This window comes from Bufo gargarizans, chromosome 5 (genome assembly GCF_014858855.1).
Source record: "Bufo gargarizans isolate SCDJY-AF-19 chromosome 5, ASM1485885v1, whole genome shotgun sequence".
Lineage (NCBI taxonomy): Eukaryota > Metazoa > Chordata > Amphibia > Anura > Bufonidae > Bufo > Bufo gargarizans.
The window spans coordinates 379,544,049-379,571,726 of NC_058084.1; the positions used below are offsets into that span (position 1 = coordinate 379,544,049).

Below are 27,678 nucleotides of genomic sequence, written 5' to 3' on the forward strand. Positions count from 1 at the left end.
ACCCCAAGGACAAAATGAGAGAAAGAGAGCGCCAAACCCCGTTCTAGAGCACAATTAAAAACTAAATAGAAAGTACCACTCGCAGTGATGGCGACTATATGACACAAAATGTATCATAAGACAATAAAGTACAGATGGTAAGACCATGAACAGACACAGCTATAGAGAAAAGACACGACTAAAACCATATAAAAATAATAATATAAATGGTATAGTTAGTGATGATAAAAATAACGTGAAGTGCCCCTCAGGACAATTTCACACAGGTAACACTCACTTCACTGGGGGGTGGTCATCAGGATAAGCATAAAACACCTGTGACTTGAACCCCCCCGGCCAGGATCGCATGTAGAGTCGTAGTGATGGAAGGTAGCAAGAATCCAGTGCTTCTGATCAATCACCTTTAATACACATATGTGGCTCGACGCGTTTTGGGGATAACAATTCCCCTTCTTCAGGAGCATTACATAACCAAATGACAATGAGATAAAGGAATTTATACCTTAATAACCCTGAAAAAGGCGCATTTTTCAAAAGACCGGAAGTGGTATGACCACATTTCCGGTATTTGGAACGCATATGCGTTCCACATTGTAGTTACAGATAAAACATCTTAGATAATGGTAACATACCAGCAAATGATAGAATATACAATATATAATAGAGTAGGCCAATTCATAACTCGAACAAGCTAAAAATGTATTCAGGGTTACCCTTTGTCCAGAAAAAACTATGTTTAACAACTTTAAGGTATCGGACCAGAAGTGCCCATGACTTCCGCTCCGTGGAGCGCAAGCAATGCGTTCCACCAGAGGCGAGAGCTTGGGCATCCGGTGAGCGGGATCAAGATCCACACAACCTAATTGGTATATACATTAATGGGGGTTACTTGCCAGAGTATTCAGGCGACTGTGGGTCTCAATTAACTTCCGTTTTTTTTCTGTTCTAAATTATTGGGGGACATCTATGGGGGCACTTGTTACTGGCACATGATTGGGTGCATCTATGGGGGTACTTGTTACTGGCACATAATCAGTGGCGACTCTAGGAACAATATATAGGGGGGGCACAAAGATACCACAGTCAAAAATGGGGGGGCAAAAACAAAATAAGTATATAGAAATAAGATTACAAAATACTAGAGAGTTGCGGTATGCAGGGATACATTTATAATAAAACAATTTACTTACAAAAGAAGCTATTCAGTCGTCTGCTGTGCCGTCCTCTGCTTGCTTCCGCGGATTCTTTCCCCTTCTTTCTGTCTCTCGTCAGTGCACAGGCGCACTGTTATGGTGGATCTGTGGAAGACACACTGTTATGGGGGCATCTGTGGATGACACATTATGCCTCTCATTAGCCCTCATTATGCCTCTCATTAGCCCCCATATCAGCCCTTATGCCTCATTAGCCCCCATTATTCTTCATATTAGCCCCATTATGCCTCATTAGCCCACATTATGCCTCATTAGCCCACATTATGCCTCTAATTAGCCCCCATTATGCCTCTTATTAGCCCCCATATGCCTCCTATTAGCCCCCATATGCCTCCTATTAGCCCCCATATGCCTCCTATTAGCCCCCAATTAGCCCCCATATGCCTCCAATTAACCCCATATGCCTCCAATTAGCCCCATAGACCCCATATGGCTCCAATTAGCCCCCATATGGCTCCAATTAGCCCCCATATGCCTCCAATTAGCCCCCAATTAGCCCCCATATGCCTCCTATTAGCCCCCAATTAGCCCCTATATGCCTCCAATTAGCCCCTATATGCCTCCAATTAGCCCCCATATGCCTCCAATTAGCCCCCATATGCCTCATATTAGCCCCCATATGCCTCATATTAGCCCCCATATGCCTCCAATTAACCCCCATATGCCTCCAATTAGCCCCATATGCCTCCAATTAGCCCCCATATGCCTCCAATTAGCCACCAATTAGCCCCCATATGCCTCCTATTAGCCCCTATATGCCTCCAATTAGCCCCTATATGCCTCCAATTAGCCCCCATATGCCTCCAATTAGCCCCATAGACCCCATATGCCTCCAATTAGCCCCCATATGCCTCCTATTAGCCCCCATATGCCTCCTATTAGCCCCATATGCCTCCTATTAGCCCCATATGCCTCCTTTTAGCCCCCAAATATGCCTCCTATTAGCCCCCAAATATGCCTCCAATTAGCCCCCAAATATGCCTCCAAATGCCCCCATATGCCTCCAATTAGCCCCCAAATATGCTTCCAATTAGCCCCCAAATATGCCTCCAATTAGCCCCATATGCGTCTAAATGCCCCCATATGCCTCCTATTAGCCCCATATGCCTCCTATTAGCCCCCATAATGCCCCCAGCAGCCACATTTTTTATAAAATAAAATAAAAAAACACTTACCTCTCCTGCTCCTGGACGGACGCCGCCTGCCATTTTCTCCCTCCTCAGTCGACTGTGCTCTAAACTGGCGCGCACAGCGTGAGGTCACAGAGCGACCTCACGCTGTGCGCAGCCCTGCACAGCCGACAGCCGAGGACCAGGAAGTGGTGAGTACAGAGCGTTCACCACTTCCTGGTTCTTCGGTACTAATGAGCGCTTCCATAATGGAAGCGCTCATTAGTATTCACTCAGGGGAATCAGCGGGGGGGGCACCCGGGGGGGCAAGGAACAACATAGGGGGGGCAATTGCCCCCCCTCGCCCCCCTCTAGCGACGCCACTACACATAATTAGATGGCATCTATAGGGGTATTTGTTACTGGCACATGATTGGGGGCACTTGTTACTGGCACATGATTGGGGGCATCTATGGGGGTACTTGTTACTGGCACACGATTGTGTAACACCCCGGAATTGTTACTAAACTCTTTTACCCCGCAGGAGCATTAACCTTGTCATCTGATGTGATTTTACATGATGTCTTCACAACTGTGCATTATCAAACCATGTTAAATGTATATTGCTGTAATTTCCATGTTCACCAGCAGGTGGCAGCAATGTGTTAGCAATGAGCTAGGTTCAGTTTAGTATATCTAAGCTGGAATAGTTCATTCTGGCTTAGCTCCCCCTCTGTGAGCAGAGTGGCCTGCGCCCATATCCTGCAGCATGGGGAGAGAAGGAAGTTAGTGGGGAGTGTAGCCCATCCCCTGCTAGGGGTAGGGTGTGCATGTTAGGAGCTCCCAGATAGAGGGAACCAAACCAGGATCTTGTCTTGGTTGAGGATTGATCATCAGCCCCAGCCTAAGCCCTGCAGCCTCGACTGGATGAAGCAAGCAGACAACTCCAGTTCCAGGAAGAAAACATACCCTTGTGAAGATAACTGTGAGTAAAGTCCAGAGACCCAGGAGAAGCCATGTTCCTCCTCAGCTAGTCAGTCCTCACACAGCAGAAGATAGAAAGTGCAGGAACTAAATTCCTGCCACATGTTTAGAGCTACAAAGCAGACGTCCTTTCCTGCAAGCTCCAGGTACATGAGAGAGCTGAAGCTTAAATTCCTGCCAACTATTCCCAATACCTGCTGGGACCTAAGACAGAAGCTGTACCTTGTTTGGATGAAAGTTACAATCAGTAAAGACAAGTTTGAACTTCACCAAAGGTCTGGATCTCAATTACTGCTGCAAAATCCCTCTATTATTCCTACTAGCACTACACTCAATTTATTGCAAGTCAGCCAGGATCCAGGAGTCCAGCTGTACCCAGGTAGGAGACACCGTTGACACCATTATCACTACCATACAGAGACATTATACCACTCTGGCATTCCTAACCTTGGCGTGAGTTATAATACCCTTAAAGGGCCCTGCGCACGCTGAAATTGGTGTCACAAACAAAACTATAGACTATCACCTACACCTGACCCAGCCACTGCATAATTTGGCGTCAGAGTGCATACCCCGGTCCAGCTCACTGCAATTGGAGGGCATCTATAGGGGTATTTGTTACTGGCATGTGATTGGGTAACATGTATGGGGGCACTTGATACTGGCACATGATTGATGGGGCATCTATGGGGGCACTTGTTACTGGCACATGATTGGGGGGCATCTATGGAGGAACTTGTTACTGGCACATGATTGGGGGGCATCTATGGGGGCACTTGTTACTGGCACATGATTGGGGGGCATCTATGGGGGCACTTGTTACTGGCACATGATTGGGGGCACTGTGGGGGCATCTATGGGGGCACTTCTTACTGGCACATTATTGGTGGCACTTTTTACTGGCATATCATTGGGGGCACTATGGGGGCATCTACTGAGACCATAAATAAGGGGTATTTTATATGGGAGAAGGGGGAGGAACACTATGGGGGCTTCTACTGAGGCCCCAAATAAGGGGGCACGATGAGGATATTAGCTCAACTGGGGGCATTAAAAGGGGGTATTTTTGCACTGGCACATTATAAAGAGAATTATTACTACTGGGAGGCATTATAATGGGCTTTATTACTACTGGGGGTCTATGGGGAACATGATTACTAGTATGGGCACTATGGGAGCATTATTACTTTTGGGGCGCAGTAGGAGCACTATTTCTACCTTTTCTGCCCTAACAGAGAATTCCTATTGGTGGGACTTCTGGGAGCACTATTACTGTGGGGGCACAGTATCAGCTTACCACAATTGATTTTGGGGGACGTTAGGTTTACACTATTAGTGTCAGGGGCACTATTTGCTGGGCGCAGTTATTTTAGGGCATTGTGTGCCAATAATTATTCAAGGGCACTATCTGCATGGTACTACTATTATCAGGGGCTTTATCTGTTTCTGCAGTATACTATTGGGGAGCACACTGGCACAGTATTGGGGGTGGTAGGATGATTTTTCCAGAAGATGGGAGGATGATGGAAAAATAGAAGTATACCGGCCGCACCCCCAAAAAATGGCTCTAGGTCACACACAAAATTAACAGGCAAAAGCCTCATGCACACGACCGTGCCGTTTTTTGCGGTCCGCAAACCGTGGTACCACAAAAAACGGAAGCCGCCCGTGTGCCTTCCACAATTTGCGGAACGGAACGGGCAGCCCATTGTAGACATACCTATTCTTGTCTGCAAAACGTACAAAAATAGGACATGCTATATTTTTTTTGCGGGGCCATGGAACGGTGCAACAAAACCAGTGTTGGCTTTCTCCTCCTCCGCCTCTTCCACATACACCGCCACGTCTACAGCCTCCTCAACTTCCTACTCCACTTGGACCACGCCTCCTGGTTCAAGATTATTATTTTACATTTTTATGTATTTTTTGTTATTTTAAGTCATTGCTTTATCCACATTTGTTTGCAGGGCAATTGTACTGTACCCCCATTTTGGATCCTTTTGTAGCACTCTAGCCCTTTCTATTACTTTTTTACAGCCATTTTTCAGCCCCAAAGTTCAGGTCCCCATTGACAATGGGGTTTGGTGTTCAGGGTCAAGTTCGGAAGCCGAACTGAACTTTGAAACATAGTTCGGCCGAATCTGTTGAACCTGAAAATCCACTGGTCCGCTCATCACTATTCTCATGCCTTTTGCGGCGTTACAACCATGGTTTTGAAACTTTTTAAACATTACGTATGTACACCTTTGGGGGCAATTGTTTTATTATTGCATTGTACTTATTTTGAGCTAAAAATAATTTTTTCAATTGGTATTTTTTTTAAATATTGAATCCTTTTTTGTGTACAGAGCTGACATGCTCTACTAGCTGCCTGTGGATTTTCTGTCTTGTCGTCATCTGGGGACTGGGGAGCAGGCAGACTGCTTGTCTCTGCTCTCTGACATTATAAATACTCATCAAAGCTCAATCCTTATCTTATAAAAAAAAAAAATGGGGCTTAAATAAGTGTTTATGACCTCTTAGTAGTTTAGAGATAAGGATTTTTAGATGACCAGCACAAAGTGAAAGTACCAGTCAAACAGCTAGAAAAACAGTTAACCCTTTGAGACAGACTCAATATTTTTAATAAAGTCCAATTGAAAATATGATTTTTAGCTAAAAATGAGTGAAATGCAATCATAAACAAAAATTGCCTCCAAAGGTGTACATAGCCTTTAAATGCCAATGCCACCTTCGCCAGGTTTCCCAAAAAGGGGGTGGGATGTGGGCAGGACCATCAGGCCCTGAACAGTCATCATTATTTACACCAGAAACTGGTGTAAATACTGACTGAAATCTGCAGCAGCTCCGAGTTGTCGTAGATTTCAGACTGCTGCACGGACTTCCCTATTATGACAAGTGTCCTTCAGGTAACATGCCACTGGCGTTATTACTGCAAAAAAATGTTTTTTTAAAAAACAGCATGTGTATAAAAACGCCACTAAGAATGAAAGAAAATGCAGAAAAACAGCAAAAGCTTTGTGTAAAAGCATTCTTACATAGTGATTGGTAGCTTTCAGGGTTTATTCCATTTTTTGCCCTTCAGAGCGCAGCAAATTCCCCACCCGCAGCCGCTAGCTTGGACACATATATGTTTTCCATCACCAAAGCCACAATTTTTGGGTACAAAAACAGATTTTTTTTTTTAGGGGGATTTTTTTTTACTGCCATTTAGCAATACTTTATGTGTTGCTTTTTTGGGGTTGGTTTTTATGATATTCACAGTGTGGTATAAATCACGTCAATTGTATTCTTTAAAGCAGTACATTTATGGCAATACCAACCAAATTTAGTTTTTGTCACCATTTTAGGAGAGATATAACCTATATATTTTTCTGTTGATGGAAATGTGAGTGTTTTTTTTTTTTTTTTTTAGGATGACTTGACATTCTACAACAATTCTAGCATTTCATTATGGCATTTACCACACAGTCAAAATAATGCATGCAGTAAAAAAAATATCCATTTCTTAACACAATAAAGCATTTTTAAAAGGAGAAAAGTTTTTTATGAAAATGTTTTTTATTAATTTTATTTCCTCTTGGGGACTTGAAGTTCTGTGAGCTTGATTATTCATACAATACCCTGTATTCCAGTGTACATTGCCATAAAGCCTTGCCTCAATGGCAACCGCTTGCCACTCTGTGAACATGTCGTAGGTGGGGGGGTGGGCTATGGAGTGACAGAGCTGCTATTTACTGCAACTTCTTAGCGTTTAATAGACCAGATTCTAACTTATCTCCAGATCTCTGGCTGTGTAACATGTGTAGCAGTGAACCCACCGATCTAACATGTATTGTAGAAACTACAATTTGTAGCATGCCAGGATGGTCCAAGGGCCACTGCATGGTGTGTGTTTGTGCGTGGATGCATGTTTTCTGTGCGGGTTTGGTTGCCCAGCTGGGATGAGAGTGAGCTACCAAGCTTTGATACTCAGCAATTCATCTCCAGTTAGAGTAGAAGGAAGGGAGGTGTGTTTTTGTACTGTACAGTACAGAGAGGAAGTGAAGTAGCAGCTTAAGATACCTTCAGCCCACTTGAGACTGTTGGCGACCCATTCAGACAAGCTTTGAGGTGTGGCCAGGGACATAGCTAAAGACTCATGGGCCCTGGTGCAGCTGAATTCAGCTTGGGACCCCCTTTATGGCAAATTACAGAAGTGCAACTAGACTTTTTGTTGCCTAAGGCAAAAATTGAAATGGCTTCCCCCCATGCCAAATTCTCAACCTAATCGCTTGCCTCCAGCACTACTGTTAAAGGGGTTGTCCTGGTTCAGCTAGGAACCTTGACATATCCCCTTCTTCCCCCACTAAGCCCCTCATTTCATGCTCCAATCATGCAGGGCAAGGACTTTTTCTAGAGATCTGGTGACGTACCTCGCTCTTCCGCCTAGCAGTGAGCCCCGTGATGTCACCAGCACTAATAGGCGGACTTTAGCGCTAAAGTCCGCCTATCAGTGCTGGTGATGTCATTGGGAACACTGCAAGACGGAAGCCTCCGCCTAGCAGTGTTAAAAATATAAACAGCGCAGGGCAAGGGAAAGCATCAGAGCATGAATTGCTCCAATACTCATGTCAGAGGGGCTGAGTGGGGGAAGAAGGAGATATGTCTGGGTTCAGCTCTGAACCCGGACTGCCCCTTTAAAGACATACTTGGAAAACATTACATACAACACTACAAAACCTACAGGGTAATACAGCAGCACATACCTCAAATCAGAACCCCAAAATCAGACCTCAGATGAGAACCCCATATCAGATCCTCAGATCAGACCCCCATATCATACCTCAAATGAAACCACCCATCAGACCCCCATGTTAGACCCCATCAGACCCTCCGATCAGACCTAAATCAAATAAATTGACTTACCTCTCCTGCTCCGCCGCTAATCTGCAGGTCTGGTGGTCTCTCCTGCAGTCAACACTCCCTGGTATTCTCTGGGCTTGCGCTGCACTACGACCTGACTGTGTACAACGTCATGTCGTAGTGCAGACACTACATTGTGACACTGTACGCAGTAAGGACAGTGCAACGCGGGCCTGGAGAAGACTAGGGAGAGGTGAGTTCAGCGCTTCACTCACAGCCCCCCACTCTTCCTGCATACTAGTAAGCTAACATAATGGAAGGGCTAACTAGTATTCGCCTTCTAAGACGCAATGCATCTTAATAAGTGGCAAATACAGTAATTGGCGGTGCACCCCTGGCATAGGGGTTCAGTTGCAATTGTGACCACTGCGACTCCTATAGCTACACTCCTGCGTTTGACCATGTCCTCTGCTAACTAACTGCAGCTATCAGAGTTTCCCCACATCGCCCAGCCTGGGGGAACAGGTTTTTTTCTGTTTTACTTTGTTCCTCGCATACGATTTTATGGGCCTATTGTGTGATATAGTACATATTAGTCTTTACAGGTGACATATAGAGCTTTTTCGAGTCATTTTAAGGCCTGCTTCACACATGCGTTGTTAATTCCGGTTTTGAGATCTGGCAGAGGAGAAACATCTAAAATTCCAGTCATTATTTTACGTCCAAAATATCCTCAACAACGTAATATGGAAATAATAGGAGAGTGTATTTTATTTGACATGAAATATACACTTGATTTCAATATCTGTATTGTACCTAGCATCTTTAGGAGGGAAATATTCTGCATGTAATAAAATGACAGAGGTATAACACCAAGCATTGTGTGAAGTATAGGTAAACATCTGATATGGAGGGGTAAAATATGGCAATGGACTCTCCGGTTTAGACAGAAAACATACTGTGTAAGTCCAGTTGTGCACAGATGACCGAAAAATGGATGAGTTTATAGAACTTGTTTAAAAACATTGCATTTTGATTTAAAAAAATAGAATAGTCGGTAAAAATTGTTGAAGATGGTGTCTCAACTGAAAGCCGTATGATATAGAACAGGAGGAGCTGAGCAGTTTGGTCTGTAGGTTTATGGGAAAAGATCCAGTAAAACTTGTAATTTATTCATTTATATTTCTGCTCATTCTGGGCTTTGAAGTCCAGGAGGCGGTCCTATCAGTGATTGACAGCTACCTCTGTATACACAGTCATAGAGGGAAGGTTGTCAATCACTGATAGGACCGCCTCCTGGACTTCAAAGCCCAGAATGGACAGGAATTTAAATGAACAAATTACAAGTTTTAGATAATTTTTTCCTATAAATCTACCGTATTTTTCGCCCTATAAGACGCACCGGCCCATAAGACGCACCTAGGTTTTGGGGAGGAAAATAAGAAAAAAAATATTTTTAACCAAAAGGTGTGCTGTGTGTTTGGTGGGTTTGGAACTAATGGTGGTCTCTGGATGGCACTATTACTGGGGATCTGTGGATGACTGACACTGTTATGTGGGGGATCTGTGGATGACGGACACTGTTATGGGGGGGATCTGTGGATGACGGACACTGCTATGGGGGGATCTGTGGATGACGGACACTGTTATGGGGGGCATCTGTGGATGACGGACACTGTTATGGGGGGCATCTGTGGATGACGGACACTGTTATGGGGGGCATCTGTGGATGACGGACACTGTTATGGGGGGCATCTGTGGATGACGGAAACTGTTATGGGGGGCATCTGTGGATGACGGACACTGTTATGGGGGGCATCTGTGGCTTGCACTGTAACAGGGGGGATCTGTGGATGGCACTGTTACAGGGGGGGGGTCTGTGGGTGGCACTGTTATATATGTGCCATCCACAGACCCCCAGCCCATAACAGTGCCATCCACAGACCCCCCCCCCCCAGCCCATAACTGTGCCATCCACAGATCGACACCGGCCTGCCTGAATTCTACTGCCGCGATTAGGAATTAAGGTAGTAATAGGACTAAGGGGGCATGTTTAATAAGTATTAATTCAATATGACATCTGATTTAACCGGAGCGGCTGGGGCGGTGCTATATTACACTGACTGCACCGCCCGGCCGCTATTGCCAGCCCCCAGCTCCTCCTCCCAGTCCCTCCCCGAGTCCCCGCTCGCTCTAAACTGCACGCATTCGCCCCATAAGACGCAGGGGCATTTCTCCCCCATTTTGGGGGAAGAAAAAGTGCGTCTTATGGGGCAAAAAATACGGTATATAAAAGTGCACTTCTTTTTATGTAGCGGGCGCGATGATGGGGAACGGCGATTGCACCTCCCCCCGTCGTTGAACCCCTCAGATACCGCATTCTGAGGGGGCATTAGAGATTAAAAATGATGCTTTTGGGGGTTTATCAGTTAATAAAAAATACTCACCATTCGATTGCAAAGAGGCTGCCTTGGCCATCTTGATTGAAGCCACCATACAAAATGTTGTGTAGGGTGACGTGATGACATCACGCAGGCAAGCGTGGTGATGTCATACATCACCGCATGCAAGATTGCAAATAGTATCTTCAATCAAGATGCCCCCGACGGGCTCTTCGTGCACAGGTGAATCAAATTTTTCCAGAAAATTTCTGATCAAAGTCCACTTTGGATACTTCGATTCACCTAACAATAGTTGCGACCACCCTTAAAATCCAGCAGGGGTGGTCATGCTTGCACACTATACGAAAAGGTGCCGGCCTATGCGCACTTCCACAGTCCCGGCCACCAGAGAGGACGCCACTTTATCCTATAGTGTGAAAGCACGACCAGCACTGCTGGATTTTTAGGGTGGTTGTAATCATGGAAACGAGCAGTGTATAATGTGATGAAAAAATGAATCCAACCAGCAAAGGAAGCAATATGGACAATCACGATACATTAGTAAGTGCCTTTCTCTACATGATAAATGCCATTCCCTGAAGTGAGACAACCTTTAATTGGAAACTATTCACACAAGTAGTGATATATGAGAAATGTTTCTACAGAAAATCTGAGTGACAAATATGCAAATTCTATATTCTGTACATCTGTACATCCATTGTTGTCCACAGGTTTAATGTGAAATATATGTTGAGAGCAGTTTTTAATGTCTTGCTTTAGCATCCCATCTTGGTTTCCCAGACCATAGACATTGTTCACTCTCTTGTCCCTTGTCACCCACGTACTATTCGGCTGAGCCCTGGCACACCTTATTTGCCACTGTATATAGAGTTTCCAAGGAAGAATGCTTCCTGACAGGTGATTCCGTGAGCTTCCTGTATAACCTAGGTCCTTCCTTTAGTCATTCAGGTAGGCCTTGAAGACTGGCCTAGCAAGACCGGACAAGCAAAATCACAAAGAGTATGAGACACAGTAATGATATCGCTGCGAACAAGAAGAGAAGTCCAGCAAAGACAGTGGGTCTCATGGGAAGAAGAATCAGGGGTCTCTCTGCGGGAATCATATTGGTGAGATTGAGCATGTAACCCAAGGACCATGCAATGCTGCTATTCCCAACCTGTCAAATAAAGAGACCACATCAGTAAAGGAGTAATTCCGCTGAAAACCCTGACTAAGGGTCCATTCACACGTCCGTTGTTTCTTTCCTGATCTGTTCAGTTTTTTGCGGAACAGATCTGGACCAGATCTGTACCCATTCATTTTCAATGGGTCCTGAAAAAAAATCAGACATTGTGCTGTCCGATTTTTTTTCAGGACCCATTGAAAATGAATGAGTCCAGATCTGGTCCAGATCTGTTCCGCAAAAAACGGAACAGATCAGGAAAGAAACAACGGACGTGTGAATGGACCCTAAGTATTGGAGGGAAAATTTGGTAGAATAGAAAAGTGGAGCAGATGCCCACAGCACACTTACAAATGTTGGCTTTCATTCTCCCACAGCTAAAAATTGAGAGCTGGCATCTAATTGGTTGCTATCGGCAATTGCTCCGTTATACAAAAAATGGTGACCTGAGTATAATAGTCACCTGTAGAAATTGATTATACAATATTTCCCATAGAAACGTCACACCAGAAAGTGGGGTATTGTTGTGGAATTGTGAAGGAGGAGGGGGGAGTCTACTCTTAAAGCCTTAAAAACTGACTTAGTTGCAAATAGCAACCAATCAGATTCCACCTGATTTTTCGGTGTCCCCTCTGGAAACTGAAAGGATCAATCTGATTGGTTGCCATGAGAAGCTAAGCCAGTTTTCTTTTGCACAACTCTTGATAAATCCCCCACATAGTCTCTGCTTTATCTGATGCGCTGCATGTCCTTTAGGGTCCATTCACACGGCCGTTGCCAGGCTGTGCCTGTATTGCGGCCCCGCAATCCAGAAGGTGCGGTGCAGAACGGAGGCACGGAACCCCACAGAAGCACTACGGAGTGGAGTAATTCCGTGGGCTTCATCTCCATGCCTCCGCATCGCAAAAAAAAAATATTTTTTGCGGTGTGGACGGATCGATCATTCAAGTTGAATGAGTCTGGATACGCCACGGTAGCCGCACGGATAGTGGAAAATGCAAATTGCGGTCCCCAGTGCACCAACGGCCGTGTGTACGAGGCCTTAAACTTCTGAAAGTTGCTTCCCAGCATCTGAAACAAACTGGTGCAATTGTAAAATAGTGAGCACAACTGTTGTCAGACGCCGAGGAGCACACTTTTAAAGTGGACCTGTCACCGCTCATATAACTTGTCTATTTTAGTAAATACTTGCATTCCCCATGAAATAATATTTTTAGGGCGCTATTTTTTTTAGAACTCTGCATTGTGGTTTTTCTCTGTTATTTCTACCAGAAGTTTATGAATACATTGACAACTGGGTTTACTAAGGAAGGGCGTCCCTAAGGCTACTTTCACACTGGCGTTTTGGCTTTCCGTTTGTGAGATCCGTTCAGGGCTCTCACAAGCGCTCCAAAACGGATCAGTTTTGCCCTAATGCATTCTGAATTGATAAGGATCCGCTCAGAATGCATCAGTTTGGCTCCGTTCCGTCTCCATTCCGGTGACACACAATGTAAGTCAATGGGGACGGATCCGTTTTCTATGACACAATCTGGCACAATAGAAAACGGATCCGTCCTCCATTGACTTTCAATGGTGTTCAAGACGGATCCGTTTTGGCTGTGTTAAAGATAATACAAACGGATCCTTTCTGAACGGATGCAGACGGTTGTATTATCTGAACGGATCCATCTGTGCGGATCCATGACGGATCCGCACCAAACCCAAGTGTGAAAGTAGCCTAAACAGTCTGGCACCGTGAACATGGGCTGGACAATGTCAGATTGTGTAGGGATTCCCCCAACTGGTAATACCCAGATGTCAATTTACTCATACATTTATAGTAGGGATATTAGAGCAATGACAAAGTGCAAAGTTATAAGAAAATATGATTCAGAATTGGGATTTAACAGGAAATACAATTATTTACCAAAGCTAATATGTCCGGGAGCTGACAGATCCTCTTTAAATGGCTTGCAGGAATCTGAGCAAAAGCTAATGAGCTATACTTTAAAGGAAAATGCTGCGTATGCACGCCATAATTACAACTGCTGAAATTTTCACTGTCTAGTGTTACAAATACTTTGCTTTACATATGTTTCTGTTTTTCAATTATATGAAGTTTTATTTTCCAATCAAAAGGAATGTAAAATTCTTATGTGCCGTGCATTGTGGGAGTTCACATTGCTTTTATACACTAAAATGTTAATTTCCACATACAGATTCCACAAAGCAGAATCTCCACAAACATTACCTCCAAATCAGTATAAAGTAATTAAACAACATATTTTTAGTTACTTAACTTTTTACATCGATTTTAAAAACATTGGGGGAGATTTATCAAACTGGTGTAAAGTAGAACTGGCTGAGTTGCCCGTAGCAACCAATCAGATTCCACCTTTAATTTTCAAAGGAGCTGTGAAAAATGAAAGGTGGTGTCTGATTGGTTGCTATGGGCAACTAAGTCAGTTCTACTTTACACCAGTTTGATAAATCTCCCCCATTGTTGAAAAGTGGAGTTCAAGGTGTGAACAACATTGGAGATATGATGAAAAGGGGGGGGGGGGGGGGGGGGCTAATCATACTAGAGCCAACCAGGGTAAAGCGCTGTCTCCTTTACAACACTGATAGGGTACTTGTAGGGGGGTTATGTAATAGGAGATTTTGTGTCAGGGATTTATCCATGGTACAACTGAAAGGAAAGGAACAACATCTAACATAGCGATTTGCAAATCCTAACTGTATACTAGACCTGCTCTGTACAAGTTGTATGGGAAGACAACAATAAGGGACGAGATGTCCATTTTTCAATCAAACCCACTATTCAGAAATCATGTTTTACCTCCTTCTGAAACAGAATTCGTGGCCAAGATTCACTGTCAAATTTATAGCCGTGGACTAATAGATGGTAGATGTAATTAGCCGAAAAACAATAGGATCTTGCATAGGTTTCATCAAATCTGGGTAGGATATGTGGAAGCTGAAAGAGACACCAGACCTGTTTATAGTACTACAATGTGCACAGAAATATACATATGTGAAAAGAAACTAGATAAAAAACTAAAATACACATGGGACCTTCACTCTACAATTCTGGCTTCAAAAATTTGCAAAATGGGGCTCTTGCGACTTTTGGGCCTTGTGGAAAAACGTTGTGACTTTTCCCATTCTTACACCACTCACTCCAATTTTGAAAAAATGGGCATGGTTAGCTATCGTTACAGGTCTCCGGTAGGTTGTTTCAGCAGAGAACAGCCCGCCGGAGCTCTCTCCAATGTGGCAGGATGCTACCAAAATATCAGTCAGCCCATTCCATTATGGAAGTGCTCATCTCTATATTCATTTGTATCGCTTTCCTCAGGACAGCTATACAGTTGGAAGCTGCAGCGTGACAGGGGAGAGGCGTTATTCTAGTACATTATGGGGGGGCACTGTGGGGAAAGGGGAAAGGAGCACTATGGGGCATCTGGTGGCACTAAGGGAAGGAGCTACCTGGCAGTACCTTGTTGCGGTCCATTGTATAATGTAAAGCAGGCAGTGCAGCCAGGGCAGGCCCTCCTCTCTCTGTATAATGTGTAGAACTGGGCTCCTCCCAGGGCCGTCTTTAACGCGGGGCAAAAGGGGCAGTTGCCCCAGCCCCAGTTGTTCCTGGAGGGCCCAAGGCAGTTGCCTCTTGAGCCCCGCTGGCCACTGGGGACGTGGGGGGCAGCGGCAGGGCACAGGGAGATGAGCGCTTCCATTGTGGAAGCGCTCATCTTCATAGTCATCTGTATCGCCTTCCTCAGGACAGCGATACAGATGGAAGTGCTGTGGCGGGCCAGGGGAGGGAGAGGCGTCTCCTTTCCCTGTCCCTCTGATAGGCTGCAGACCTTTTGCTGTTGCCTTTCCTTCTGCTATAGGGAGGCAGCACTGAGGATTGCGGAGCGGTGGCTTATAGCCATGAACACTCAAAAAAGGACATGTCCCTTCTCGATGAAGCCTTATGTGGGTTTAGAAAGAATGATTGATGTAAGCAGGTGAAGGTCCAGGCTCTTCTTTCTGTATTTCCTTACATTTTTTATTATAGGATGATAATAATGAACATTATACAAACCTTGCTCCATTCTTGACTACAGAAAGAAGACATACTTGAGTTTAGTTCATTTAATTGGAAATTCCCAGTCAGATTTAAAGCTTTGGCTATGTAATAAAATCCAGAGAATGCCTAGAACACAAAGGAAATCTTTAACCATACTATAGAAATGTGATGAAATAGTCACTTATTTTGCATTTTCAGAAAGTTAAAGTGTAGCTTTAAATGTTTATTAAAACCTACTGTAAATGTGATAAAAAAAATATTTCTATATACTTTAATTGTTTTTTTTACCTAGTGAAATAGGCAGCTGAAGTAGAATCCGTCCCCTTGTACACTGCTGACATCATGCCAGTGTTGTACTGTGTTCCACTGGGTCTGCAGTGAGCGCTGTACTGGCAGGAGGCAGTGAGCGCTGTACTGGCAGGAGGCAGTGACCGCTGTACTGGCAGGAGGCAGTGATCGCTGTACTGGCAGGAGGCAGTGATCGCTGTACTGGCAGGGGGCAGTGAGCGCTGTAATGGCAGGGGGCAGTGAGCGCTGTACTGGCAGGGGGCAGTGAGAGCTGTACTGGCAGGGGGCAGTGAGCGCTGTACTGGCAGGGGGCAGTGAGCGCTGTACTGGCAGGAGGCAGTGAGCGCTGTACTGGCAGGAGGCAGTGAGCGCTGTACTGGCAGGAGGCAGTGAGCGCTGTACTGGCAGGAGGCAGTGAGCGCTGTACTGGCAGAAGGCAGTGAGCGCTGTACTGGCAGGAGGCAGTGAGCGCTGTACTGGCAGGAGGCAGTGAGCGCTGTACTTGCAGGAGGCAGTGAGCGCTGTACTGGCAGGGGGCAGTGAGCGCTGTACTGGCAGGGGGCAGTGAGCGCTGTACTGGCAGGGGGCAGTGAGCGCTGTACTGGCAGGGGGCAGTGAGAGCTGTACTGGCAGGGGGCAGTGAGCGCTGTACTGGCAGGGGGCAGTGAGAGCTGTACTGGCAGGAGGCAGTGAGCGCTGTACTGGCAGGAGGCAGTGAGCGCTGTACTGGCAGGAGGCAGTGAGCGCTGTACTGGCAGGAGGCAGTGAGCGCTGTACTGGCAGGAGGCAGTGAGCGCTGTACTGGCAGGAGGCAGTGAGCGCTGTACTGGCAGGGGGCAGTGAGCGCTGTACTGGCAGGGGGCAGTGAGAGCTGTACTGGCAGGAGGCAGTGAGCGCTGTACTGGCAGGAGGCAGTGAGCGCTGTACTGGCAGGAGGCAGTGAGCGCTGTACTGGCAGGAGGCAGTGAGCGCTGTACTGGCAGGAGGCAGTGAGCGCTGTACTGGCAGGAGCACACATATTGCTTCTCCTGTCTGTATCAGCTCTGTTTGCCAAAAGCTCTGCATAACACATCGGTTCTGGAAAGGTTTAGCAGGCAGGAGCTCACATAGCACGCCACCGTTCCTGCCTGTGCCCGCTCCACTAACATCTGCCTTGGCAAATACAGTGGGATGCGAAAGTTTGGGCAACCTTGTTAATCGTCATGATTTTCCTGTATAAATCATTGGTTGTTACCAGGGGTCAAGTCCTGGGAAAAAAAGTGTGGGAACTCACCCAAGATCCACTGCAACCCCCCCCCCCCCCCCCTCCAAAAAAAAAAAAAAAGCACAGAAAATCTAGCACGCTGTAATTTGTGTAGCTGCGGACTGAGCCAAATATACACATTGTGATCAAAACACAATATCATAGTGCCATCCTCTCCCCCTGTCCCCTAATGTGCCAGTATCAAGTTCCTCTCTCCTACCCCCTTCATGTGCCAGTATCATGGCGCCAATAGCCCGCCTCCCCCGTGGCAGTAAAGTAACAGTCCGGTATTTAAAAAAAAAAAAAACACTTTTAGAAAAGTTTGTCATGGGATTCGAATTCATGACCCCTACACATCAGAGGCAAGGAGGCTATGAAAGCTGTCTAGCTAATAACTTAAAAAAATATATATAAGACTTCTACTGTAGGTAACTTTGCCCACTGTGTATGGATGTAGCAGAGCTGGGTGTGTTGGGGCAGCTGTCATGTGTATGGTTGTACACTAGGTATCAGTACACTAGGTATCAGTAGGAGTCTTAAAAAAAAAAACACTTTTAGAAAAGTTTGTCCTGGGATTCGAACTCATGACCTCTACACATCAGAGGAAAGGCATTTACCCCCACAGCCATGAAAGCTGTGTAGGTAGTTGCTTAAAAAAAAAAAATAAGACTTCTACTTATACCTAGTGTACCGATACCTAGTGTACAACCATACACATGACAGCTGCCCCAACACACCCAGCTCTGCTACATCCATACACAGTGGGCAGCTGTCATGTGTATGGTTGTACACTAGGTATCAGTACACTAGGTATAAGTAGAAGTCTTATATTTTTTTTTTTTTTAAGCAACTACCTAGACAGCATTCATGGCTGTGAGGGTAAATGCCTTGCCTCTGATGTGTAGAGGTCGTGAGTTCGAATCCCAGGGACAAACTTTTCTTAAAGACATTCTAAATGATCTCAGCTGACTGAACATACTCGCAGCGTATTAGGCCGACAGAAGAAGTGAAGGAGATGATGTCAGTAGGGGGCGGGGCGCCATGAGAGGAGTCACAGACAGCAGCAGCACCGCACAGACAGCTGTGAAGCCGCTTAGCCTGCCCTGCACAGTGCGCTTCACCCCCTGATTTCAGCCGCGTTCTCCTGACTTGAGGCTTGAAAGGGAACGGCGTTCCTGCCATGAAAAAAGTGCAGGAACGCCGTTCCCCCTCCACTCGACCCCTGGTTGTTACGATAAAAAATGTCAGTTAAATATATCATATAGGAGACACACACAGTGATATTTGAGAAGTGAAATGAAGTTTATTGGATTTACAGAAAGTGTGCTATAATTGTTTGAACAAAATTAGGCAGGTGCATAAATTTGGGCACTGTTGTTATTTTATTGATTGCAAAACCTTTAGAACTAATTATTGGAACTCAAATTGGCTTGGTAAGCTCAGTGACCCCTGACCTACATACACAGGTGAATCCAATTATGAGAAAGAGTATTTAAGGGGGTGAATTGTAAGTTTCCCTCCTCTTTTAATTTTCTCTGAAGAGTAGCAACATGGGGGTCTCAAAACGACTCTCAAATGACCTGAAGACAAAGATTGTTCACCATCATGGTTTAGGGGAAGGATACAGAAAGCTGTCTCAGAGATGTCAGCTGTCTGTTTCCACAGTTAGGAACATATTGAGGAAATGGAAGACCACAGGCTCAGTTCAAGTTAAGGCTCGAAGTGGCAGACCAAGAAAAATCTCAGATAGACGGAAGCGACAAATGGTGAGAACAGTCAGAGTCAACCCACAAACCAGCACCAAAGACCTACATCATCTTGCTGCAGATGGAGTCACTGTGCATCGTTTAACCATTCGGCGCACTTTACACAAGGAGATGCTGTATGCGAGAGTGATGCAGAGGAAGCCTTTTCTCCGCCCACAGCACAAAAAGTGCCGCTTGAGGTGGGCTAAAGCACATTTGGACAAGCCAGCTTCATTTTGGAATAAAGTGCTGTGGACTGATGAAACTACAATTGAGTTATTTGGCCATAACAAGGGGCGTTGTGCATAGAGGAAAAAGAACACAGCATTCCAAGAAAAACACCTGCTACCTACAGTAAAATATGGTGGTGGTTCCATCATGCTGTGGGGCTGTGTGGCCAGTGCAGAGACTGGGAATCTTGTCAAAGTTGAGGGACGCATGGATTCCACAGATTCTGGAGACCAATGTCCAGGAATCAGTGACAAAGCTGAAGCTGCGCCGGGGCTGGATCTTTCAACAAGACAACGACCCTAAACACTGCTCAAAATCCACTAAGGCATTTATGCAGAGAAACAAGTACAACGTTCTGGAATGGCCATCTCAGTCCCCAGACCTGAATATAATTGAAAATCTGTGGTGTGACTTAAAGAGAGCTGTTCCTGCTCGGAAGCCATCAAACCTGAATGAACTAAAGATGTTTTGTAAAGAGGATTGGTCCAAAATACCTTCAACCAGAATCCAGACTCTCATTGGAACCTACAGAAAGCGTTTAGAGGCTGTCATTTCTGCAAAAGGAGGATCTACTAAATATTGATTTCATTTCTTTTTTGTGGTGCCCAAATTTATGCACCTGCCTAATTTTGTTTAAACAAATATCACTGTGTGTGTCTCCTATATGATATATTTAACTGACATTTTTTATCGTAACAACCAAAGTTTTATACAGGAAAATCATGACGATTAACAAGGTTGCCCAAACTTTCGCATCCCACTGTAGGTGAACTTCAAGTGCCTAATTCACTAGGAAAACAAAAAATAAATAAAGTATATAACAAATATTCTTTTTTTATCACATTTATAATAGGTTTTAATAAAGTTTATGTGAAAGTTTAGGTACACTTTGATTATCAGAGAAAGAAGACAATAAGTGGCACATCAGATTTCCGCGCGGGTGCAATGCGTGAGGTGAACGCATTGCACCCATTCATTTCTATGGGGCTGTGCACATGAGCAGTGATTTTCACGCATCACTTTTGCTTTACGTGAAAATCGCAGCATGTTCTATATTGTGCGTTTTTTACCGCAATGCAGGTCCCATAGAAGTGAATGGGGCTGTGTGAAAAGCAAGCAAGCAAGTGCGGATGCGGTGCGATTTTCCCGCACGGTTGCTAGGAGATGATCGGGATGGGGACCCGATCTTTATTATTTTCCCTTATAACATGGTTATAACATAGTTCCCTTATAACATGGTCTGAATACAGAATAATAATTTAACTCACCTTAATCCACTTGTTCGCGCAGTCGCCATCTCTTCTGTTTTCTTCTTTGAGGAATAGGACATTTTGATGACATCCCTACGCTCATCACATGGTCCGTCACATGATCTATCACCATGGTAAAAGATCAAGTGATGGACCATGTGATGAGCGCAGTGATGTCATCAAAGGTCCTATTCCTCAAAGAAGAAGACAGAAGAGATGCCGGCTGCGCGATCAAGTGGATTAAGGTGAGTTAAATTTTTATTTTATTTTTTTAACCCCTCCAGCCCTATTGTACTATGCATTCTGCATTCAGAATGCTATTATTTTCCCTTATAACCATGTTATAAGGGGAAATAATACAATCTACACAACCTTGAACCCAAACCTGAACTTCTGTGAAGAAGTTCGGGTCTGGGTGCCACATTCAGTTTTTTATCACGCGCGTGCAAAACACATTGCACCCGCGCGATAAAAACTGAACAACGGAATGCAATCGCAGTCAAAACTGACTGCAATTGGGCACCTACTCACGCGGGTTTGCCGCAATGCATCCGGACCTTATCCGGACACGCTCATGTGAAAGAGGCCTTACTCCGATGTTGCATTTTTTTGCAGTTTTTTATCACATGAACTAAGTATATGAACTAATGTAATGGCGTGCGGTCTGGTAAATTTTTGCAGGTTTGTTTATTGCAGAGCTGGTTGAAGCATCTTTTGCTGCTTATTTCTAGTAGTATCATCATGACTATTTCATATACAGTATGTAGTAAGGGGTAGCTCCGGCTAATAAGTGATGAAACTACTTACCGAAAAGGGTCCCTTCACCTTGGGCTGGTAAACGCCATCAAATGAGCAGTCCTGCTTCCCATGGCATGCAGCAAAATTGAACAGAGTAGACACTCTCTCCATACATTGGACTGGCTTGCCTGTTCCTTTAAAACTAACGAGGCGCTCTGGATTGTTACTTGCTGGTCGGAAAGATGCGGAACAAAGGCTTCCAAATATGTGATTCATTGTTAAATTCACCTCGTAATTCTGAGGATAGCATGGATTTTCTATGTGAGGTTTCCCCTGCGAACTCTAAACACAAAATACATGAGTAATGTGCAGATTACACTACGGACAATAAGTCTTATTTTCTAGGACCGTGGGACTGTTTGGAGTGCCTTAGAGCTTAGACACCGAAAATCCATATTTAGTTTGCATCCACTAGAGGCAGAATTGTTCTGTAATGTTCGTACAGTATTAAAGGGGTTTTATGAGACTTTATAACTGATGACCTATCCTCGATCAGTGGGGTTCCAACACCCGGGACCCCCGCCAATCAGCTGTTTGAGAAGGCATCAGGGCTGCAGCCTTCTCCCTGCTCACCAAGCACAGCGCCGTACATTGTATAGTGGCAGTGCTTGGTATCACAGCTCAGCCCCATTCACTTTAAAAGGACTGAGCTGCACCTAGGACACGTGACCGATGAACGTGACATCGCTGACCTAGGCTAAGCTGTGAGAAGGCCACGTGAGCGCCAGTTCTCAAACAGCTGATCAAACGGGGGTCCTGGGTGTTGGACCCCACCGATCAGATACTGATGACCTATCCAGAAGAAAGATTATCAGTTAAAAAGTCTCGGAAAACCCCTTTAAATAAATCTGTGAAAGAAATAGTTTTCTTATGCAATTTAATATTAAATGAGTCAGATTAAAACTAGGGCCCTGATTTATCAATAGCGTTGCATTCTACACCGGTCTTGACAGACAGTGCACCCCGTGGCCATGCTGCGGCCCGCCAATGCACAAACACCCACCGTGGGGCAGCCGCAGTGGATCGTGGACCCATTCGCTTTAATCGGTCCGCGATCCGCCCATTCCGCAAAAAGATAGGACATGTTCTATCTTTTTGCGGAACGGAAGTATGGGACGAAACCCCACGGAAGCACTCTGTAGTGCTCCCGTAGGGTTCCGTTCCGTGCTTCCGTTCCGCACCATTCCGCATCTCCGGATTTGCGGGCCCATTGAAGTGAGAGGCTCCACATCCGTGATGCAGAATGCACACGGAACGGTGCCCGTGTATTGGAAATGCGGTCCGCGATACAGCCACGGAGCACCAGTTGGGGGTGTGTCCCTGCACAGTCTGCCACTGACAGCCCTGATTGGGCAATATCAGACAGGTGCAGGAACCCACCCCCAACTGGTAACACCCGATTGTATATTTAGTCATAATCTTCTAGTAGGTATAATAGAGGAATAGCACAAAGGAGTCATAACAAGAAATGCTCTAGAATTGTCATTTCACATAGAATACAATTATTTACTAAAGTGGATGTGTCAGGAGTGTTCGCCAGCAAACACATGCGGGCTGCCATCTTGACTCACAAGTCCGGCGATGCACAGGTAAGCCCTTACCTGTGCCTGTGCCAGTCTGAAATGAAACGCTGTCACCGGGAGCAGGCAGTTCCGAGAACAGCCGCCGGGGGCCTTCATCGGGCTGTACTCGGAACTGCCTGCTCCCGGTGACCGCATTTGTTTCAGACCGGCACAGGCACAGGCACAGGTAAGGACTTACCTGTGCATTTCCGGACTTGTGAGTCAAGATGGCAGCCCGCATGTGTTCGCTGGTGAACACTGCGAACTGACCATCACTGGTGACAGGTCCTCTTTAAGCACGTTCTTAGTAACATGAGGTAAATATGGTATGTGTATACACCAGGGATGCTCAACCTGCGGCACTCCAGCTGTTGCAGAACTACAATTCCCAGCATACCCAGACAGCCTACATCTATCATCTTACTGCAGGGCATGGTGGGAGTTGTAGTTTTACAACAGCTGGAGGGCTGCAGGTTGGGCATTCCTGGTATACACCATTGTTTCCTATACCTGAGTTAATGATGCCAGCAGTCGTTTCTCCGCTTCATCCCTCCCATAGCACTGGAAGCTGTGCGTGTACACATTGTACTTATAGCTGTACAGAGTCACCTCCAACGTGCTGTTGGGTTTCTGCTCTGACTTCTCTGGAATGAATGAGATCTGTGTGGAGGCACCACCCAAATCCAGCGCTCCAGTGGTCTCTGCTCCGTCTGGACGTACCCAAGCGCTCCAAATGTTTTTCTAAAAGTAAAGGAAAAACATATCGCATGCAGATTCTAGGTAACAGTATCCTCATGCCTTTCATACCCTATAAAATATATATGCATATTCCAGGTTGTTCACATTACGGTACCCCCCTTTTCTGAACCAGAATTCGGAGACAGGTATGGTATAATACAGGGTGGTCCACTAAAAAGTAGCCTGCCTCCAATATCTCATGGGTTCATGGACTGTTTACGGAGGAGCGAACTGTGAGCAAGGGGTTATGGCCACCACCTTCCCCAGACTTGTCCACATGAAATTTTTATCTGTGGAGAAATTTAAACTAGAAAGTGTCCGCTAACAATCCACATCCCCTGGATGAACTCAAGGAAAACATCACAAACACTATCCTACACTACACTGTACACTATACTACACAAGCAGTATCGGCCAAGATAATCCAACGTGCCCAAAGATGCATAGATGTGAACAGGGACCACTTTCAGCATCTCTTGTGACTTGTGGGTAATTTAAAGAAAAACATCCACTTGCTCGCTCATGTTGTCATACTATCGCTGGAGGCGGGCTACTTTTTCGTGGGCAACCCTGTACTGCATCTCTCTTCCAGGTAGTTCCAGCAGTTTAAAGGGGTTCTCTGGGACACAAATATTGATGCCCCATTCTGCGGATAGGTTACCAATATCAGATCATGGTCATCCAACACTGGGCACCCCACCGAAATTCAGGCTGCTATGGCACCAGACACTATACACCGTACACCGTGTAGTGGCCGAGGTACTGCTAATCACCTCCCATTTAAAGAGGACCTTTCATGGGTTTATATGTTAGAAACTGGTATGCTTACCAGATAGGACGGCCCCTACACATGCCAGCACATTTTTTTTTCTAAAATACCCCTCCGTTCCTAAGCGGTGTCTCCAGCTGTTTTTTTACGCCCAGTATGTTAATTTAGAGTGTCAGGACAGATAGGAGGAGACGCCAGGGTTTCTCACTGGGCGTCTCCTTCTCCCTGGCTTTAGCGCAGTCCAATCCCAGCAGAGAGCGTCACAGCCAGGGGGAAGGTGAGCATTTTTTTCTCCCAGGCTGTGACACTCTCCTATGTGATTGGAACGCGCTACAGGGAGAAGGAGACGCCCATTGAGAAACCCGGCCATCTCCGCCTCTCTGTGCTGATACTCTAAATGAACATACTGGGCGCGAAAAACAACGGGGGACACAGCGCCGGAACCTAGAGGTATTCTAGGAAAAAAAAGTTCTGACATCTGTAGGGGCATATCTATCTGGTAAGCATACCAGTTTCTAACATATAAACCCTCTTTATGTGAAATTATACAGTGTACAGAACCTTCTGCTTCCGCTCTGTACACAGTTACCGGCGCTCTGACAACTAGAAACAGCTATTTGATGGGGATGTCTGGTGTCAGACCCCTACCAATCGCACAGTGATGACCTCCCTAAGGATAGGCCATCAATATCTGGTAGCCCAGAGTTTTTTTCTTAATAGCACAACAAGCAACTAAAGTATATTTTTACATTATATCCTCTTTCCAAAGCCATTGTTTTCATACATATGATGTTTGAGTTTTGGTCACCAGGGGTGGGGCTAGAAGCTGTGGTATAGCGTGTGATGGCATTGCTTTTATTTATTTATTTATTTTTTCTTTATATATATATATATATACACACTACTATATATATATATACACATACACACTAATATATATATATATATATATATATACACATACAATGCTTTGTGTCGTCCCCCCCCATAAGGTCATACAAAACCTTAGGGGTGCAGTTTTTACATGACATTTTTTATTGCAGTTTTTTCCTGTAACTGTGGCTGACGTATTACAGGTGGAATACTGCCCCCAGAGGCTTTACAAGTGAGACTGAGCCTCTCTGCAGAGACATTGCCGCTTCCTGATCTGTATACACAGCACTCATCGAGCTCTGTGTATACAATGATGGGGAAGGCAAGCACAAAAAAAAAAACTCCTTGCCTTCACTATGGGGAGCCTGGCTGGCACTGACAGTGGGCTCACTACTCCCACATCTGCCAATCGGCGTGCAGATGCAAACTTTGCTTTCAGGAACGTCCTGGCAGAGATAAGTGACGACCGCCGGCCTTGAAAAAAAAAATTGTGGTTTGACTTGTGTTCATCTGTATCATTGACTTACTCCAACTGGAATTATTAAAAGTGTAATATTCACCAGAACACTATGAGGTGCAGCTTGTATTGTAGTCCAGAGCTGCATTCACAACTGTGCCAGCTTCACAGCTAAATTCTCCCTGGATCCCTGGCTTGTTCAAAGTCAACACAATATAGTCTTTACATCAGGCACTCAGGTGACCGGATGTAAGAAACGTTATTGGACTACGGTTAACCTTACAAGCACTGTAGGGGGCAGTATTACTAATGGGGGCACTCTTGGGGAGAGCATTATCATGGTTGTGGGCACTGTAGTGGGCAGTATTACTAATAGGGGCATTCTTAGGAAGCATTATCACTGTTGGGGGCACTATTACTAATGGGGGCACTCCAGAAGGGATTACTATTGGTGGGACTATGGGGGCACTCCATTTTCTTCAGGAAACTAGTTGGGGTATTGGGGAGCACAGCGAGCAGCAGGATAAGGGCTCGTTCACACAAACATTTTTTGCATTCCGTATACGGGCCATTTCTTGTGTTCCGTATAGGTCCGTATACGGAACCATTTATTTCAATGGTTCCGCCAAAAAAACAGAATGTACTCCATATCCATTCCATTTCCGTATTTCCCTTCCGTTGAAAGATAGAACATGTCCTATTGCCCGCAAATCACGTTCCTTGGCTCCATTCAAGTCAATGGGTGCGCAAAAAAAACTGATCACATACGGAATGTACTCCGTATGTCTTCCGTATCTGTTCCGTTTTTGCAGAACCATCTATCAATTTTTTCTATGTAATTACTGGATACTGTATATGCCATATGGAAAAACGGAACAGACCCAGAAAAACTTCTGAAAAAAAAAAAAAAGGAAAAACGTATCCGGTAAAAACGTCCCGCAAAACACTGAAAAAGACATACAGTTGTGTGGACGAGCCCTAACACTGTGGGGACTCCAGGTTGGGAGATGATGATAGAAATGTGAGGAAGCTAAGATGTCTGTGTATCACACTCTGCAGAGACGAGGCGCAGCTGAAAGAAGTTGTACCAAATGGAGAAGATGACAGAGAAGATCTACATCGGAGGAGATGTCACCTGGGAGGCCCTGGATGTGAGAGGTACTGTATAGCAAGTACAGCAAAATGCGATGTGTGGGGGAGGGGGGTAGACTTAGAAAACTGAGCCATATTGTTTGGGGCATGGGTCCCGTATATTTTGAGACCCTAGCAACTCCCCTGTTTACAGGCGTGTGTCTGTCCATAACCTGTCCTAATAACAACCAGTAGAATTGTGAATGCAGGTCTGACCTATTGTATAGACTGCAAAGCTTGCCATTCACAACAAAAACACTTGTTCGGTTGACAGCATTTTCTCCCCTATCCATGATAAACATGCACACTTGGCTCAGCCAAGTATGCATGTATATTACATCGGGAAGAAGGGAAGAAGTATCTTCCAGAGGACCCTTTCTATTACCCCCCATGGTAACAAAGCACTGGGCATGATGAAATCACCATGCTCAATCTGTCTGTCAACTGAATCTGCCAATGATGTACAATAAAAGGGCACATACTAGTGTTGATTTGGTGCTCGAGTACAACACTTTGGGATGCTCGGGTGTTCTACAGAGCACCAGAGCACAATGGAAGTCAGTGGGAGAACCAGAGCATTCAACCAGAAACCCCTGCTCTGAAGAGGGGAGGATGTCTGGTTCACAGGAAAAGGTCAGAAATTGATGGAAACACCACTGAAATGGTTCAGGAACAGCACGGGAAGGATGTCTGGATGCATCTTGGACTCCCAGGTCGCTGCTGGAAGCGAAGTTGTCCGAGTCGTACGCCACTTTTACGCACTAAGCCGAAGATAAAATCGATTTTAGAGGAAAAAAATTAGGAAATTCTTTCCTGTATA

General features: G+C 45.3%; 1 protein-coding gene across 1 annotated transcript in view; it reads right to left on the minus strand.

Moving 5' to 3' along the window:
• Positions 1-10,111: 10,111 nt before the first annotated feature.
• Positions 10,112-27,678, minus strand: part of ENTPD3 (ectonucleoside triphosphate diphosphohydrolase 3) — a 54,781-nt gene continuing 37,214 nt past the window's right edge. Inside the window, exons 6-10 of the mRNA XM_044294410.1 lie at positions 23,401-23,631; positions 21,338-21,610; positions 15,789-15,899; positions 14,538-14,675; positions 10,112-11,710 (exon numbers count right to left, since the gene is read on the minus strand). Of these exons, the coding sequence (XP_044150345.1) occupies positions 11,522-11,710; positions 14,538-14,675; positions 15,789-15,899; positions 21,338-21,610; positions 23,401-23,631 (942 nt within the window). The 3' untranslated portion in view covers positions 10,112-11,521. The remainder of the gene's footprint in view (positions 11,711-14,537; positions 14,676-15,788; positions 15,900-21,337; positions 21,611-23,400; positions 23,632-27,678) is intronic.